This window comes from Plectropomus leopardus, chromosome 3 (assembly GCF_026936395.1).
Source record: "Plectropomus leopardus strain MGB_pleo_1.0 chromosome 3, ASM2693639v1, whole genome shotgun sequence".
In the NCBI taxonomy this organism is placed as follows: Eukaryota; Metazoa; Chordata; class Actinopteri; order Perciformes; family Serranidae; genus Plectropomus; species Plectropomus leopardus.
In genome coordinates, this window is record NC_142178.1 from 35,823,630 (window position 1) to 35,843,304 (window position 19,675).

General features: G+C 38.7%; 1 protein-coding gene across 2 annotated transcripts; it reads right to left on the bottom strand.

Annotated features, from left to right (window-relative positions):
- Nucleotides 1–695: 695 nt before the first annotated feature.
- sstr3b (somatostatin receptor 3b) lies at nucleotides 696–18,159 on the bottom strand. Of its 2 annotated transcripts, none has more exons than XM_042485588.2 (3): nucleotides 18,051–18,159; nucleotides 5,206–6,043; nucleotides 696–2,773 (listed from the first exon to the last, which is right to left on the bottom strand). In XM_042485588.2, the coding sequence occupies exons 2-3, from the start codon at nucleotides 5,980–5,982 to the stop codon at nucleotides 2,048–2,050; spliced, it is 1,503 nt and encodes a 500-aa protein (XP_042341522.1). In that variant the 5' UTR covers nucleotides 5,983–6,043; nucleotides 18,051–18,159; the 3' UTR covers nucleotides 696–2,047. The 2 variants fall into 2 exon arrangements, with proteins under 2 accessions (XP_042341522.1, XP_087930788.1); XM_088074662.1 differs by lacking the exon at nucleotides 18,051–18,159 and adding an exon at nucleotides 9,068–11,845.
- Between the last annotated feature and the right edge of the window lie 1,516 nt (nucleotides 18,160–19,675).

The following is a 19,675-nucleotide window of genomic DNA, read 5'->3' on the forward strand; positions in this document are numbered from 1 at the left end:
TGCAAACACTGATTCTAGAAAACAATCTGAAAAAAAACAAACAAGTATACAGCAAATTAGCTTGATATTAGGGTTTACCTGAATACTCAGATGGAATGAGTACCCGGTATAGATAAAGTAATTTATAAGAGTAGCAGTATCATCTGAGTACAATGTGTACATATCTGCTCTCATGATGATGGAAAATCCTCATTTGGGTTGCTGTGTTCAATCTCTTATGATCAAAAATGCTGTCTGTTAAATTCATTTGTAATAAATTATATCACAGCTTATCAACCCATATCATTTTAAGGCAAAAATAACATTTTCAGGTTAGGTCCCACCCTTTTCCGCTTAAAGCCCAGCACACGTCCAGTTTAAACCCCGTCTGCTCCAATTACAAACACGGACACGGACAATTTAGCTGATTGAACAGATACAGATAGCGGTGTAGTTGCTCATCCCTGCACAATATAACCTGCAGATGTGAAATTTGACTTCAGTGTTTGAACCTTAATTAAATTAGACATAAAATATAAAATTCACAATACATCACAAAACGCACACCTACTATTTAAGCCGTCATAACCAACAGATTTGCTTTACCTTAAAGTAAGGAAGCAGAGAATCCTCCAAAAAAATACAAAAAAAATAGATGTTCATCACAGACAAACGTTTTTCTGTGCCTTCGGGATACATAATGTTGGTGTGTGTGTTATGTGTTAGTAAAACAAAAAAAAATACTTCAAACTTTAAGAGGATTTAATAAATAAATGGAAACACGATTGTCTGTTTTCTAAACAAAAGGTGTGCAGTTTCTCACTAGCATGTTTTTGATGCAATATCATATCTCACAGAGTCACACCGAAAATACACTTTAAACCTGCTTCGTCTTGAAACCTGCTATAGACGTTTTTACGATAGAAGGTTTCTGCACATTTCAGGTATTAATCTATAGCAAGATGTTGTCAGTTAATCTTGAGAGGAGAAAAGACTTTCTTGCTTTTAGGACATGCAGTGAGAGTAACATCTTTGTCCAGCTCCATGTACAGTAAGTATGCTCAGGCACGTTCAGTAGTGATGTTTCACAAAAGATCAACAAAAGCACTTAACAACCAAAATGTGTTTCTGAAAAAACTGCAATTCAGCTTCGTGGGCTGTTGAAGTTAAAGTAAAAAGTAAACACAGTTGACATTTTGCATTTCACAAAGGGTGATTAGTTATGTCCCACTGGGATATGATTCATACAGCGCATTAGCCATTTCAGAACAAAATGTTCCTGTGACAGCCCTTTTCAACATGACAACAATAAATAAATATAGATACATAACTGAAAGATAAGGTCTTTGATGCAGTAGATCACCAAATACACAGGGCCACACTAATCTTTGACAACCTTCTTGGTGTAAAATCTGGTATTTCGTCAGTTTTAAGGGGAACGACACCTCAATTAAGAATTCTTATATGTTAATTCCACAGTTTAGGAAAGTTCAATCAATATTTGTAAGCATGAACTTCTCTCTCTCAAAATCAAAAACCTAAAGAATGAAATCTCAGACTTGATGGTGTCATCGGGAATAAAGTTTGGAGCTGCTCCGTAGTCATTGCCTGGGTCCAGACCTTTGAATCCGCCCACTCCACCGAGTTCCAGTTAACTGATTTGGTTAACGGAGTCAAGAATTAAATCCAAATATCAAAACTAAACTGACAATCTTGACCATACAAGTGTTTTTTTTTTTTTTTTTGCATGTCTTAGACAATTAGCAACAATAACACACTACTTTACAATACTTGCAGCCAGAGTTTGATCCAACACAGTTAACATCATGCCAGCTTTTATATTTTGTCAAAACTTATACATGTATATATATTTTTTACATTCTCACACCATGGCAAAAGCAATTGCATTGATAGTGGCAGACTAATAATGCAAATTTCAAGATAAAAGATCTGACCCCAAACAAACAATCCAAAGTTCTCTGTAATATTCACAGCTGTTCCAGATGTTTGAGCAATACGCTAAATTGCATTTACCAAAATCCACTGAAATCCGAAATCATCTCACCTGTTACAGATAGCTGATTTCAAGCACAGAGTTATTGTCCATAAATTCTTCAGGTTGAGACCTGCTGTTTCTAATTTTACTGGCCTCAGAGGTTGCCACCTCAGCAGGATCGAACCCCGAGCCTTTCTCAGCCAGTTCTCCATGTTTAGCACTCGGACTTGAGTGCTCCGGTTCAGATTTATCTTTCTGCACGACTTGTGTCCTTGAACACTCTGTTACGCCACTGTGGTTTCCATTTTGTGCCGTTTTGCACATTTCACTCATCTGTATGCCCCCTCCTGTTCCATTTATGTCCTCGTCTTCTTCTTTTTCACCACAGTCTTTCCTATGCAAGTTGATGACTCCTTCATTTTTTTGTGCTTGGAGCACGATGCCTCCCCACTCCTCTGTTGGTCGCTGTACCTCAGTGCCAGCCCTGTCGTTGTTCTTCACCCTGCGTGAAGCGCCACACAGGGCCTTCCTGAAGCCTCTCTTGAAGTTGTCAGACAGAAATCCGTACAGTATGGGGTTGGCGCAGCTGTTCGCATACGACAGCACTACAACAAAAAAGTAGAGCCCCCTGAAGTCCCCAGGCAGGACCACAAGGAGGTTGACGATGTTCAGAATGTAGAATGGTAGCCAGCAAAGGACAAACACTGCCACTACGACAACCACCATCCGGGTGATTTTACGTTCCGACTTCCTGCGCCGAGAGGACGTGGCCTGTGCCCGCTTCGCAACACTGCGCACCTTTGAAAGAAATATATAAAGAACTGTCACCTTTCTTATTTAAACACACATGTTCACTAGTAAAGGGTCAGCTTACCCAAATTATTTTCTCAATTTGTCTGATGAGATTCAGAGTTATCCCCACCTGAGATTTCTGTTGTTCTAAAATGCCTTCACTATCCTTTGAGGCATTTCTATAAAATGTTGACATAAATAGCCTAGGAATCCTTGATATATAGCCAAAAACATGTTTTGTGAGGTCACAGAGACCTTGACCTTTGACCACCAAATTTTAATTAGTTCATCTTTATGTCTTTTTATTTTTATCAGTTTTTTAGGAAATTCTCTCAAAAACTTTCTGAGATATCACATTCACAAAATGAGACAGGCACAAGGTCAAAGTGACCTATGACCACCAAATTCTGATTACTTCATCTTTGAGACCAGGTGAGCATTTGTGCCAAATTCCCTCAAGGTGTTCTTGAGATACCGTATTCACGAGAATGCAACAAATAAGGTTACAGTACCCTTGACCTTTGACCAACAAAATCTAATCAGTTTATCCTTGACTTAAAGTGCAAAATTTCATGATGTCGACTCAAGGTGTTCTTAAGATATTGCGCTCAAAAGAATGAAACAAATGCAAGGTCACAGTCACACATTCACTTTTGATTGTTGACCACCAAAATGTAATGAGTTCATCAGAGTCCAAGTAGGAGTTTGTGCTAAAACTGAAAAAATTCTATTCAGGTGTTCTTGAGATATAATGTTCATCAGACTCGGGACGGATGGACAGACAAACAACCCGAAAGAAATTTTGCTTTAGTGCAAATGCTGCTACATCACATGAAATACAATAAGAAATTGTAACAATAAAATAAGTAATGACTATAGCAATTAGATAGCTGTAAGGGGGGAAATATGTTTTTTTCTGATTTGGGTGCACTAGATACTTGTTTAAATATGCCTTGTTAGTGTGAGCATCAATGCAACTTTATGTAGTAAAAACTGAAAGTATATTCTGTATGTATTAGGAGGAATGTAGCCTTTACTGTGTCTTATTTTGTGGTGGATGTTTTTCCACAGAATCTTGACATTAACTCCGGCACAGTGTGCTTCCCCATTATTTCTAAACAAATATTGCTATGACACAAGGACCCTCCAACATCATTAGAGATACCAACAGAGAACAGTCCAATTATAAAGGATATTAGTGTGTAACAATGTGTTTGTGCAGTTCATAATGAAAGCTGTTATGGCATTAAAGGGCTTCTCTGTACTGCAGCTTCATTTGAAAGGATATCTTCGTGAATAGCCAAAAACAATCGCGAAAATATCTTTGAATTAAAAATAATGTAATGCAACAGAGATAGGATGTGGTATTAGCAATTTGGGAAATAAAAGGCGCATTTATTTTTTTCCCCCTACACAATGTGGCGTGACTAACAGAGCACTTCTAGAGCTTCTATGGATGTGAAACTTTCCTCCTGGACTCATCAATACAAAAGATTAAATGTGACAGAAAATATGTGATTTTTTTAATAAGAAGTCAAAGGTACAAGACTGCCTACATAGAAATTCAGGGAAGAATTTAACTGCCAGACTGCTCTCATTCCCACATTATCAGGCACACACACTTTTGCACCCACTTCATATATCTATTGATGGCAAAGGCACCTTTTAGCGTCTTTATGTGATATTATGGGCTTTCAAGTAACTCCAATATAATTTAATCCATGTAATACTTGATGCTTAGGGCAACTAATGTTGTATAAAGAGCAAGAAAATTCCATGGGGGGAGATCGATCGATTAAACTAAAGAGGACTTTAACGCAGGAGACTGCAATTCATGTCCCAGACGAAACCAACCGTCAATGTTGAATTAGTATAACCATAAACATGACATATGGTTGTTGCACACTGATTCTCACCATGTGTTTATATCCAATTGCATTATTTTAACTCATAACATCTTTTTTTTTTAACTTAATAAGAGATTTTGTTGCCTAAACCTAATTACCACCATGTCATGAATTAACCACATGCTACAATGTGTATTAGCTGTGTGTCACATAGAGATGCTAAAGGGTGCCCCTGTGCGTCGCAATCAGACACTGAGGGGTGTGACAAAGTGTCAGTATTTGACGATTTGGGAATGACAGTGGGTCGTTACTATGATTTGTGCATTCTGGCAAAAAACATCAAGCTTTAAATTTAGAGATGTGCAGCACTAACAGCCAAAAAAGTTCAAAATTATGGTGTCAATGAAAATTTTATCTGCAACTTTAGTTAATTTACTTTTGTAGTCTGGATCAATTTGGGTTAATTCAGAACATTTTGCATTTGCTACCTCAAGGATTTGTCTCAATAACAAAAAAAGTAACATTAAGAATATCTTTTAAACGAAATTTTGAAACGAGAACGTATGTATCATGTTACTGTAAATGTTGTACCTTGATGACGATCAGTAGGTAGCACAAACAGATGACCAGCAGGGGGCAGAAGAAGCCCACAGTGCACGCGTACACAATGAAAGACGTCTTCCACACTTCTGCCGGCTCAGGCCACACAATGCTGCAGTTCCCATCGTCTTTCAGCACGTCTGCAAACACCACCACCGGCAGCACCACCACAAAGGACCCTGCCCAAACTGTGGCGCTGATTGCCTTTGCTACACGGGGGCGCCGCCACCAGAAGGAACGGATGGGGTGCACAACGGCCAGGTAGCGGTCCACTGACATCACGGTCAGGCAGAAGATGCTAGTAAACTGATTGATGGCATCTACAGTCATGACCACACGGCACATGAGGGAGCCAAAAGGCCAAAATAGCAGGGCGTTCTGCACTGCCAGGAAGGGCAGGCCCAGCATGAAGAGCTCGTCTGCAATGGCTAAATTGAGGATGTAGATGTTGGTGACGGACTCATTCTTTGTGTAGTTGACAATAACATGGATGACCAGAGTATTGCCTATGAGGCCAACAACACACACTATTCCATAGATAAGAGGGATGAAGATTCCAGCCAAGCCGGGGAGGGATCCAGGTTCCCGTTTGGTGCAGTTCTGGCAGGTGCTGTTGAAGAGGAAAGCACTGTCACTTGGGGTGAAGTCAAGGTGTGGTTCAGAAGGAGTGGAGAGGAGCAGGAAATGGGAGTAAGGGGGAATGGAGGTGTCGCTCCAGGTAGCTGTCGGGGCTTCCTGAGGCAGCAGGGTGGCCTGGATGAGCTCCATGGAGGCTTTAGGGAATATGAGGCAACAGCAGTAGATAAGATCCCATCAGTGACAGTTCAACCTACAAGGCAAAGCAAAATGTGTTAATTAAGCACATTTCATACACAAAGGCGATCTAAAGTGCTTTGTATAATGTTTAAAAGTGTAGTTTCACATTTTGGGAAATTCACTTATTCACTTTATTGCCAAGTGTTTCATGAGGAAATTGACACTCTTATATCTGTGCATTAAGAGGCTGGAGCCAGAAAACAAATCACATAAATTGAGCATAAAGACAGAAAGTAGTGGGGAAGATGTAATCTGGCTCAGTATGACATTAAAAAATATGACTTCTAACAAATCTTAACCTTAATAACCTTAATAATGAATTGTTTTATTTCATTTCTGGCAGTAGGGCTGCCAGTGGAGTGTCTGTTGTCCTTGATGCCCCAGTCTGTCCAGCACCCTTTGTCCCCATCAGCCCTTGTTGCCTTTTTTCAGCCAATTTAGCATGTTGGTGAATTAAATTATTCTGATTGGCAGTTCAGCTAAGCACAAGAGAGGAGAAATGCAAGTGGGGAAAGTAACCAGAAGGCTTAAGTCAGTGGATGTGAGATCAAAACAGTCTTGTAAGATTATTTATCTTTAACAAATGAGCTCTTTTTAGCAGAAAAGTGTCATTATTGTTTCTGTTATTGTTCACTGGTGCAGGGTATATAAGCTTTGTTCTTTCAACATTGGACCCTATTGTCAATGTGCTTACTGGCCAAGTAGCGTCATGTCAGTCTTCTGGTTTACCTTTTTTAAATGATGATTACAGATTACCGCTGTCTGCAGGTGCAGGTCCTCTCACTCAGGGAGATAATGTTGTTGTTTGTTGTCTTCGCAGTGTATTGATGTGAGCCAACACAACTGTCAGCTCTAGTTTTTCAACGTTGGCTTGGTATGTCTGAGACTGTACAGCAGCAACAGGAGTGCTGGAGTGGTAAATACTGCTCAGATCAACGTGCATCACAAAACCCTTAATGTAATGTGAATGTCAAACTAAAATAAATACACAAAAAATGTGATGATCATGCGATGGGATCACTCCAGCTGCATTACGGCAATCCTCCTTACTACCGGTATCCTTGCACACCCATCTTTAACTCTTTCATTTTGATCTCAACTCAACACCTGTAAAGTCTGTGACTGCATCTTGCATGGTTCAGACTCTGTCAAGCTGTAGGTTGGAGGCATAAAATGGGCTCCTACTACTTCCTACCCCCTTTGCTCAGACCACACACATCTTTGAACTTGACTTTCATTTTGATCACAACGACACAACTGTAAAGTTTTGTGACAACATCTTGCACAATTTCAATACTTTTGCATTGACAATATCTGTCCACAGAGAGACAGACAGACATATGAACACTTGGCAAAATGCACACATTGCCATGATAACACACACACTCACACAGACACACACACACACACACACACACACACACACAAGGTGAGGTGTCACAGTTGGTGTAAATGCTGCACAAGACATTAAAACCTGAGTGTTTACAGAAAGTGTTGAAGGACGACCAATGACCAACATGTTTTTTCTCTGATTCTGTGCTGTTAAAATGGCTTTTGTCAGTGATGGTGCCGAGAGTCCAAAGTTTAAAAGTTTGGTTCACTGTCAGACCGATGAAGCTTTTAGAATACCTAAGTGCTAATCAACTTAACTACCCTCCGTCTGTCACAACAAAAACAAGCCTGCACTGGAACAAAAACATAATGTGTTTAGTTCTATTAGTACAAGACTTGTTTATGAAGCCTTCTTAATAACTACCATGCCGCCCGCAGGCACACCCTCATCCCTCACAGCGATGGATAGTAATTGGCAGTCTGTTAGGAACAAAGTGTACTGACCTATGGGGAAAAAAAATAGAGGCATGTCCTCCACAACCTTGACTTATATGCATTAATGCTGATGGCAGGATGATGGGAAGAGAATAGGGGAAAAAGGCAGAAAGAATAATTTATAGGAAACATGTCGAAATTGTGAGGGATAAAATGAAGTCAGGGATATTAACTATATTAACATATAAAGGGGAATATTGTACAGTTCAGTTCAACAACTAATGTGATCTTTTTTTCTCTTTATACAGTATACACTTTAGTTTTATACAACAAAAATATATGGGAACAATAAGGTGTTTGATTATATTGGTTGTATTTTAAACTGAAGGTCAGATAAGAGAGAAACACCATCACTGTGAAGCCATCCTCTTTATGCAAAACTCTTCTTGCTAATTTCTCCTGTATCATGAATATTTTAGTTCTTGGCTGATTGTAAGAGCCAGAAGGCAGAGGTCAGGGCCTTAATTACTAAATGTAAATGCAGCAGAGAAATGACCTGAGCCACTTAACAGGACACACTCACATACTTTGGTAAATATGCAGTATTAAGTTTTGTAAAGTAAAAAAAAATTCAAATTAATTTCAAGATTTAGCCTCCTGATACGAGCCCCTGATATGGTGTTATTCTGATCGTGGTGGATACTTGATAGTGGTTAATATCAAGACAAAATATTATGGTGACGATATGTAGCTGCAGAACATTCAGGTAGTCACATGGTGCAATGGTGAATTAATCATTATCTCTGGGCAGAAGTGGTTTTGAAAGCATGTTAAAAATCAGCAACAACATGCACTGCACACTACTTTGTACACATTGTGCAATCTAGACTCTAATAATTGAGTAAAAAGATTGAAAGAATCAATCTTTTGAGAATCAAAGTCATAAATATAAAGGTGCTTAGTCCACAAAGGCTTTCAATGCATATTTAACAATAGCATTTCAAAAGAATCTCTTGAAATCATGCATTATATAGTTATCGTTGGACTGTTTTTCTATTCAAGCCTTGTGAGTACAGTCATATGTGGGATGTTCAATTTATAAGAATATGACTGGTGTATACTATTTTACTGACGGAATTTGTTACAATACAGATATTTCTATCTATTTTGAGTCCATTTGGTAAATGGAAGGTGAGACAACTCTGTTGCTCCATTTCGCGACTATCTCATCTTTTATATAAAACAGCGAGGCGGCATACAGAATTCATACCTTGAAATGGCAGCGTAAAATGGGCTGATGATACCCAGTTTCAGGTGATTATTCCCTTATGAAAAATGATATACCATTTCTTCCAACAGATGCTGCTAAATCCTTCACACTGGACCTTTAAAACATTTGCTTGACTTTAGTCCTGTGGTGAAAAACAAGAAAAATAACAGATTAAATATGCATATGAAAAGAACCACACAGAAAACAAAACAGATAAATCTAAAAGTGCAAAGCAAGCTGTAGATGTCCACGGATAATAAATCATAACAATGCCAGCCTGGAGGATAGTGATACAGATTTATCACCAAATGACTTTAATCCCTGGACCAGCTGGTAAAATCTGGAATGGGAAAATTACCATCTTGAATTAAAACAACATGCAGGTGGAGCTGGAGTGTGCAACACGTATGTACCTTTTGCTGAAAGATATGGAATTTCAGTTTTTAATTACAAGGCTATTTACAAAAAAATACAGTACAAAAAATGTTTAGTCGCTTAATGTCCCAACTTAACTCCCATATATAGTTCACTCAATTGCACACACACATACACACACACACACACACACACACACACGTCCTCTTATGCTGCTGATTTCCAGGATGTGCAGCACAACACCTGCCATTCTAATCTTCGACTCACACAATAGAGCAGACAGACAATCTGTCTTCCCAGAGGCCATCATGTCTTTTGTCTGCCGTTCTATGGCCGCCTCTCTAAAAAACTTCCTGGGAGATGTTGCTATGGCGATGTAAGGTCAAGACAAGGCCCAAAAGGCCCTGTGCGGAACAAATGCAGGAGACAAACAAGAGAGTCCAAATGAACGCTGATTGAAGAGCCAGTTCTTTGAACATCCAGATACAAAGGCAACAGTGGCATACATTAAGCCTTGTGTGTGAGTACACACACGTGTGATATGTACATCTGCAGATTCTGGCCTCTGTGTGTCTTGAGTGCAGATACTATAGATCCAGAGTTATATGCGAAACTTTGATGTCACTAGTGATTAGGGACTTCTTGGTTCAGTTCATGCCCATTAAATTGAATTTGACAGTCAGAAGCTAGAAGTTGTGACAGTAACTAACAGAGCTTAGATTACAGTGATTATTTTTGACATGCAGTGACGTCCAAAGTAAGCGTTAAGATCCATAGACTCCCTCCTGAGATCCAATATGAAAACATGTTGTATAGGGCTGTGTACTGGCAAGAATCTGGTGATATGATACGGATCCCGATACAGGTGTTTGAATGAATGAATCTTTATTTCGAACATGCAAAAACAAGAAGCACAAATAAAAGCAAACAAGCCTTATAGCAAGTGCAACGAACAAAAACAAAAAGACAGAAACTGATATCATTGCCCTAACACTGGTTGTGTGTGTGTGTGTGTTTGTGTGTGTGTGTTTTATTTTGTTTTTGTTTTGTTTTTGTTTGTTTCTTTTTCTTCAGGGTGGTGACTGGATGGTTTTTATTTTAATACTTTTAACATGGCTGTTATTTAGTTATTTATTCATTTAGACACTGTCCTTGTCTTGATTTAAATATGATTCATCCTGTTGTTTTCCTTTTGCATAAAACTGCTATTTAGTAAATTGTGATATATTGCAATACTGTACGCAAGGCAATATATTATATTTTCTAATTCTAAAAGATCTAATTTTAGGACAACATTCAATGGTAGTGGTGCAACTTTTGTGACTCTGCCTTATTCATAGGTCGCTGCTTTTGTGTTCATGATAGTGGCATGTCATGCTGGAGTGGAAGACGAAAATGGCTTACTATTCAATATACTGAATATATCGATACTCTTATATCATGATTTGGACTGCATTTTGAGTCAAAATAATTATTGTTAGCTCAACTCTAGTTGTAGTGACTTGGCTTCAGACTGACACATTTAATTTAATGAGCCTAAACAGCAACTAGGAAAATGACCTTAGCCCTTAAACACAAGTGACAGCAAAGTTTCACGTATTTTGCTGGACCCACAGTATCTACAGTAAGCAGATGCAGAGTTTGCAGACATACACAAAAAAGCACAAACCACAGACATGTGCACTCACACACAAGGTTTAACACTTAAAAACCTGAGCAATTTGGCCTGATTTCTTTCAAAAACATGGGCAATGGGGCACCCAGTAGCTCAGTTGGTCGAGGAGCACCTCATGAACAGAGGCTGTGTCTTCGCCGCAGCGGCCGTGGGTTTGTCTCTGGCCTCAGCCCTTAATTGCATGTTGTCCTCTCTCTCTCCACCTTTCACATTTACACTGTCCTATCCATCAAAGTAAAAAAAAACTACCTAAAAAATCTGCCAAAAACATGGGCAATGAGCAAATGAGCAAATAACTGATTTAAAAAAATAGCAAGAAATTAGTAAAAAGTAGAAGAAAAATACTTGAAAAATAATATATTATAATTATTATCACTATCATCATTATTATTATTATTATTATTGTTGTTGTTGTTGTTGTTGTTGTTGTTGTTATTATTATTATTATTATTATTACAGGATAATCAAAAACAAAAAAACAAACAAGAAAATGACCAGAAAAATAACAAGACTAATGTGACCGTTTATTTTGTCTGTCTCCGTCCTCTTTTGCCACATCCCCCACACCCCTTCACTGTTTCACTGTCATTTTTCATCTGTCCACCAGATGTCCTCATTCCCTCGTCCCCTGACTGCCTCGCCCATCCGCACACCTGTTCTTACTTCCCTCATCAGCCCTGCAGCTACTTGACCCTCACTGCTCATCTACACACCTGCTTCTCATTTTTCCTAATCAGCCCAGTTGTGTATATATACTGGTTCATTCTCACTTTGCTGTTTCATGCCTCTGCTTACTAGCTTCCTGTACTAGCTTGCTTTGCTGTCTACCTGCTTTTTAAGCTGATGTTATTTATCAAATCACTGAACCTGGGCTATCTGCATTTGAGTCCTGTCCCTCTTTCCTCACACACACCAGCTGTGGCATTTATAGCTTGTCTCACTGCTTCAAAATGGCAAAGAAAATCACATAATCCAGGTTTTAACTCTGGAGCTGATTTCCACAATGTTTCAGGGCATGTAAACAGAGGAATAATTCAACAGGGGATGTTAAACAAATGATTTTTGAAGTGGCATTCAATTATTTGGTTGTTAGATGGCAGGTTCCACGGGTGTCCATCTTGATTTCATAAGGGAAGTGGCAGCATACACTTGTGTCTGCGACTACATTCACACTCACACTAATATCCCACGATTAATCTGAATGCAACAATATTCATTCATGTAAACACCATATTCTGTTTGGATATTCTAAATTAAGCCTTATACAGAGTGTAGCATTTTTTTGATTAAGATATAAGATATACTGGTATTATTTAAATTTTAGGAGCATTCTTTGGACATGCATGCAGTGCATTTGGACTTTGCAGTTTGCAACACACAGCCTTTTGCCTCTTAGCTCTGTGCTCTGTGCATTTTACACAAAACAAACTGCAAGACTGATAGAGATGCATGAATCCCCCTGTCATATTGTGCTGGTGAGGTCATTGAGAGCAGGAGTCTGCACAGTAGCCATATCCCTGGTGGGGGAGTTCCCGCCAAAATACCAAAATACCCGTACAACCAATCACGAACAGCGCCATTGAATGCAAGCACATGGATTGGCTGTCACAGCTGTCAATCATGGCAGAAAATCTCCTTTTTGTAGATACCATGACATACTGCAATGTCAATGTAATGTCTGAGTTGATGCCAGACGAGGACGGTCACTTTAGTGAGAGTTAGAGTTTTAGTTAGAGTTTTTTTTTTTCATGTGGTTTAACAAGTCATTTGTGTTATTGGCGTAGGGGAAGGCTATACAGACTTTTTGGAGCTTTCTTTTAAGTGTACAGGAGATGATGATTCTTAGGTCTTAGATTTTTAGGTAAGGGGTGTGCCTTAAACCTTAGACTTCCACTGCTGTGATTTTACACAAGCATTGGCAGTCGCCATTTCTCTCAAGAGTTTATCGAGCTTTAACCGGTCACATTTGTGGTACCTGATAAACCTCTCATACAGATAAAAGTGCATGCATGCGGAGATCAAACACAATACAAATACATATTTAACAACAGACCACTCAGCCTCTGAATACATTTCAACAGTGAACTTCCTAAAAGCAGTCAGTATATGGACAGTGTTGTTGACTCTGTGCGTATGAGAGGCCTCTTCATGATTACATGGTTGATACTGTGGGTGAAGAGCTGCCTCCTCCTCACTGCAAACTCTATTGATGCCTGTAATTACCTCATAATAGTACGAGCCACAGCTTAGTGCAAACAACCTGCTGATGTGATCCAGTGACAACGAGGTCACCATTAAAACAGATGCCTGTCTGGTAAATATTTAGTCAGTCAAATTAATTCATGCTAATTGCTGGAATTGTGACAATTACCTTCAATAAGTGCATTTCAGGGCATTTCTGTTGTTTCCTTTACACACTATCTGGTTTGTTATTAAAAGTTGTTCCCTTTTGGAGACCTTTTATGACACAGGATGCATTTGCATTTTGGCAAAAAAAAAGCAACATTTTGTAGCAGTTAAGTGCTTTTGCCCACACATTGTTGATTTCACTGAGCTTCCATTAATACTGAGCCTGGAGTTTTGACTTGATTGATAAATAGTCAATCTCTCCACTTTTACATCACATGCTTTACCCAGTGATAACTCCATACACACATACACCAGATCAACCATGTCTGATGCTACAGGATACAAAACCACCACCAACCCACATGCTTGCAGCACTATCCTCCAAAGCACACACAGCGATCCTTCGGGGGCGATGGCCCCTGCAATACTTCCTGCCCCCCTTGTAAGACCAAACCCATCTTCAAACCGGGCTCATTTTAATGTTGCTTACAGACCTCTAAAGTTTCATAACTGTATCTTGTTTGATTGTGACATTATTGACAAAAATCCGTCCAAACAGACTCACAGCAAGTGCAACGTTGCCGCAGCTGGTAAAAAAATGACTTCAATAAAAATCAGTTGTTAAATAAGCAAACTGTCTCTGTGTTTTAAAAAGTTGGTTTAATGTTCCATGATGTTTTAACCAAATGCTCCTGGATATCCTCACCTCCTAAAGCAGAGACCACAGAGACACATTAAGTTGAAACATTACCAAATTGCTTTCGGGAAACTGCAAGCCTCAGTTTCACAAAACAAACTCAACAATAAGCGTGACATTTTGGGGGTTTGTTTAAAATCTAAAACTATACAATTCTGGTCTTGTCACACTCTTGATAATAACCTCAGGGTTTCCAACACATTATTTTTTTGTTTTGGGCTGCAACAACTGAAACATCCGCCGTCAAAAATAGATTTTTAGAGGCTTAGAATTTATTACATTAATTGGATAAGAGTATAGTGTTGGGTTATTTACAGTGCACTGGGCCAGGACAGCGCATTGAATGCATGAAGTCAAGTGTTTGATGGTTACTTTTTATTTATTGTCTACACACAAATAAAGTAACCATAATTTTGAAAAATGTGCACCTCAAAGGGCATTTTCACAAATTTCTGTTTTAGATACGGTAAGCTCTTTTTGCCTGTGGACGAGAGGCCAAAACATAGAGAAAAATATAAGTTTACAAAAATATCTGTCTACATGTAGACAGGACATTGGTCTTCTTGAAGCGTGAAAAAGGGCAATTGTTTTGTCTAAGTACATGTAAAAAAGACAAACAGTGGGAAGATGGAAAATCCCATTCTAATTGCCCCAAAAGAGGTTTAAGAAATGTTATTTCAAAGTGAAAAAGCTGCAACATCAATGGCTCCATCATATACAGTGTATTCACATAAGCATTCGTAGCCTTGATGCCTTTACAAAGACACACACACGACACTCCCGACACACAAAGAAGGATCTTCCTTACAACAGAACACAACACAGTTATGAACATGTGGTAAATTATGCTAAGTATACAAACGTGGTTTTCTCCTAAAGAGAATGTCCTTTTCAGGGAGACGGAGGACTGATTATATGTTTGTACTGGTCATTAATCTGACAGATGATCGACAAGCATGTTTTTTTTTCTTTCTGAATGATTGCATTTTTAAACAAGAAAGTATAAGTGGTGATACACCATCAGCTAATTGACGATCCATCAGTCTTATTCCCCACGGGAGTCTGCTTCCTCTGCTGCTGTTCAATTAACAGATTTGCAGCAGGTCTACATCCTCGCCACATCTCTGCCTCCGCACTTTTCATTACAAAGACTGACAAGGGCTCACAGATTAGCCTGAGTTTGATCAATACTCCTACAAGCTTGTCATGGGGATGTGCAAACACACACACACATGCACAAGCGCGCACACACACACACACACACACACACACACACACACACACACACACAGAACGTTTTTGAATGTAGTTTGCCTTTTCCAAACCACACGTGCATACACACAAAGATAAACGTACAAAGGTGTGCTCACATGCACACATGCAAAGCAGACATTTTGCCCTGAATGGGAGATTAGGAGAAAAAAAAACCTGATGAAGACTTCAGCAACTACAAAGAACAAAGTGGATTTTTAGGAAGGTATTGTCTTGTATTGACAGGTGATGTCACAGTCCTTCTAAACACAATATCAGCTGCAATTAACTCTTCTTCCCACACAGAGAGCAGTGCACACAATTGCATGTAATTATTGGCCAAATTGGCAAGATGAATGGAATGAAAAGCCTTAAAAGCTTCATTAGCTTGGACGTTTTGCCAATTAGATAAAAAGCTCCTGTGTGTCCCCAGACAGATATAGAAAGAGAGAAAAAAAGAAAGAAGGGTCACGAGAGGTTAGATTATTTCTTACTTAACTGACTCATCTGTTAATTGGAGGAACAGTGTGTAGGATTTAGAGGGACATATTGGCAGAAATGGAATATCTTTTCTAGTATGAAATCACCTAGAAATAAAAATTGTTGAGCATTTGTTACCTTAGAATGAACCTTTTATATCTACAAAAGATCCATACAGGTACAAGGTCACAATATACAAACCAAACACAAGCTGTAGACAGGGCCATGTGCATTTTTACATCAACCAATGTAGCAGCCTCTCTGTGATGAGCATTGTCTTAAAACCTGATTTTTTTTTTTTTTTTTTATTAGGCAGGCTTACTGCGTTATTCAGTGTTTTTAACGCTTTAAATTATTGGGTCCTGTTGTTTTGGAGAGGAAGAGACCTCTTCGGGGAATTCAGCTTCCGATCCAAACCTCCTGAACATCTAGATCTCAAGTTATCAGAGAAAAAGCCTGAGCACAAATTAGCAGGCGCTAGACAAACGGCCTATGTCTGACATGCCAAACAGCATCAGAAAAACACTGATTTGTAACGCGAAACTGCTTTGATCAGTATTTTTACCGATGTTTATCACCAAGTGCATTTGTTTTTGAAAGAAGGAGACCTCTGAGAATATTTCGGCTCCTGTTACAAACCTCCTGAACATGAATTTTAAAGTGTCAGGGGAAAAAAATGTGAGCACAGATTAGCTAGTGTTAGGCTAATGGCGGTGTATGATGTGCCAAACAGCGTAAGAAAAAAAAAAGATGTTTTTAACATGTAACTGTTTTATTCAGGGTTTTTACTGGTTTAAATCACCTGGTCGGTTTTATTTATTTATCATCTTGGTTTTTTTTTTGGTTTTTTTTTATGGGACGAGACCTCTGTGGACAATTTGGCTCCTGGTAGAAACTAAATATCTGGATTTTATGTAATTTAGGTAATTCAGCTCCCACTAAAAAAAAATCTCCTGAACAACAAACACTGGATACACACTGGACCTTGAAACAAGACTTTATTAAGCGATGCAAACTGATGAAAAGAAGCACCAAATTAAAAAAAAAAGGATATTTAGTGTGTGCTTCTCTCTCATCTCCTCCTCTTTCCTCACTTTAACTCTTTTCCTCTTTCTCCCCTCTCTACTCTTGTTTTTCCCTGTTTCCTCTCCCCTTGCCTCTCTCTTGTAACCTCCCCTCGGTCTGTGACCCTTTTATAATCTTTCTTTACCTGTCTCATTTTACCATTTACCCTGCCTTTTTCCTTTATCTCTATCTCTCCATTTCTCCGTCTGGTCTTCAATACCAGCTGTTCTTGTCTTGTGACCCCTCGAAACAAATCAGTGTCCGCTTGGGACCCACTGTGACAAGTTCTGCCCTTCATGTAGACATGAGCTGTGAGCAGTTTAACCTCAGATGTCTCATTTGAAGGCATGTCAAGGTTAAAGCATCCAGTATTTCACAAGTAAAGCAAACATTAGGTCAAGGAAAGATCGATGCTAAACAAATTTGTGCATATGACACTACTACTGTTTTCTAATACTATTGTTTACTTAACTGGTGCACTTTGTGCTTTGATTCTGCATTTAGTGCCTGGGTGTGTGCATGCATTTGTTATGTCTGTGAGATAGAAAGACAGACAGACAGTTTCCTCATGTGTGATCAAAACGTATTCTACCAATGCAGAATAATACCTCTATGTAATCTGTAAATATAAGGAAAATATCCTAATACAGTAAGACAGTATGAAAAATAAATATCAAAATACAAGAATGCATTACGTTTCTTGTAGGTGACCATCGATTTCAAAATGTCACTGAACACCAAGATCCTTGCGTAAAATTATAGTGAGATATGGATATTAAAATTTGGCATTTGAATACATTCACCGCACGGACAAGAGCAACGAAGTTTCGTTTATTAAAATACGCTGTGCTATCATACCATAAGGCAAATTCAGGCGATAAAAATGTTTGAGCGCTTCTGTTTTGATAAGTCAACGAATTATTTTACTGAATGACTGACATGAAACTTATCAAAAGCCTCGTGTTTAATCTTCAGTAGACAGTTTATGTGAAAATGCTCTGAGCGCCGAAGAAAGAAGACACTGCAGAGCCGGCGATCGCATATTTAAACACAAATAATAATAATACTTTTAAAAAATCAAATAAACTTACCACAAACCACCTAGTCTATAGTGTTGTTGCATCAGAGTCCAAATGAGGTTAAAGTCGCCCAAGTATGACAAGTGAACTGTCGCGTTACAGAGCTCTGTGTGTGCACATGGAGAGCTGTGAGAACAGCCTCCACCCCCCAGACCCCTTTTACACACACACACACACACGCACACACACACACACACACACACACACACACAAATACAATTTTGATGTTATGGTGTTATCGACTAAATTATGATATAACCTGCTATGATCAACGTTCGCCACAACAATTCATATATTTATTTGTCTATTTAAATCAGATGTATAGATATACACATCTTTAAATACATTTAGAAGCTATATCTGTTTACATCGGATCCTCCTTTTAATATTTTATCCATTTCAAACTCTGTTGTGTTTCATACTGCTGTGGAAAAAAACCCTTGATAAATCCTCTTGATGAATAATATAATAAATTCAATGAGTCACAATGGATGTTATATGAATTTATAGGTTTAATGACAATAACCGATCCGAGAAGCTGTTGGTAAAGCACAAACAGGGACACACCATCAACCTGCTGAAACAGAACAACGCTTCACTCATTGTGTCTACCATTGGAGTCTGAACATTTACAAGGTCTTGAGCTCACAGAATCTTAACCTTCAGACACCCTGGAGCCTCCTCACATGCCTGCATGCAGACTATGAAAGAGATATTAGATTAGATGTTAAGAAGGCGCTGTTACATTTTTGGCAATCCTTGAACAGGAACTTTCTTGAATAGGGGCCAGATTAGATAATGTAAAAATACCGGGGGGGGGCAGCTGCTTCTCATTATTATAGAAAAAAAACATACAAATGACAATAATATAACAGCGTCATCTTTAAGTCAAAAAGTGTTCATCTTTCCACCACTCCTAAAAGCACACACACATACACACACACACACACACACAGTAGAGTATGATGTAAGTAAGTATTAATACAAGTAGTAACAAAGAGTCAGACAAAAATTATTTTTCGTGACAGAATACGTATCTGTGTTTTCTAATAACCCTCAGATTTATCTTTACAGCTGTCTCATTCAGCTCTGATCTTTCTCTGATCTTTCCTTCCCTGTTTCCTCTACTGTCGTCTTGTTTTTTCAGCGGTAAAGTGACCGATCACGTTTCATTCACCAGGCTAACTGTTGCTCTTTGTTTTGCTTGATTGTGCACTTGTCTGTGTGGGTATAAGATAGAAAAGAGTTTCCTCACTCCTGGTCCGTGTTGGCGTGATCAAACTTATCCTAGCAATACAGATCAATACCTGACATGAAACTTGGAAATTCAATCAAGGAAAATATCCTAATATTGAAGGATATGCACAAAATTGACAGAATACCTAGTGTTTCTGTTAGATGAACACCAATTTTAAAATTTTAGTGAACACAAAGACCTTTGTGAGATAGTAAGATTGAAATTGACACGTGTGCATTCAGGGCGCAGACAATAGTAGCCTTAGTGTGCTCAGGTATCACTTATTAAAATATGACCTCAGCTACTATCACATCAAAAAGCCAATAAAAACTCAAAGTGTGTGTGAATTATCTGACTATAATTGCTCACCCAAAACCCTTGATATGCCAATGGCAGGAGG

Coding starts and splice junctions, on each gene's coding strand:
- sstr3b (XM_042485588.2), bottom strand. CDS start 5,982: ATGGAGCTCATCCAGGCCACCCTGCTGCCTCAGGAAGCCCCGACAGCT. Junction 2,774..5,205: donor ACCTACTGATCGTCATCAAG/GTACAACATTTA, acceptor TTTCTTTCAAAG/GTGCGCAGTGTTGCGAAGCG.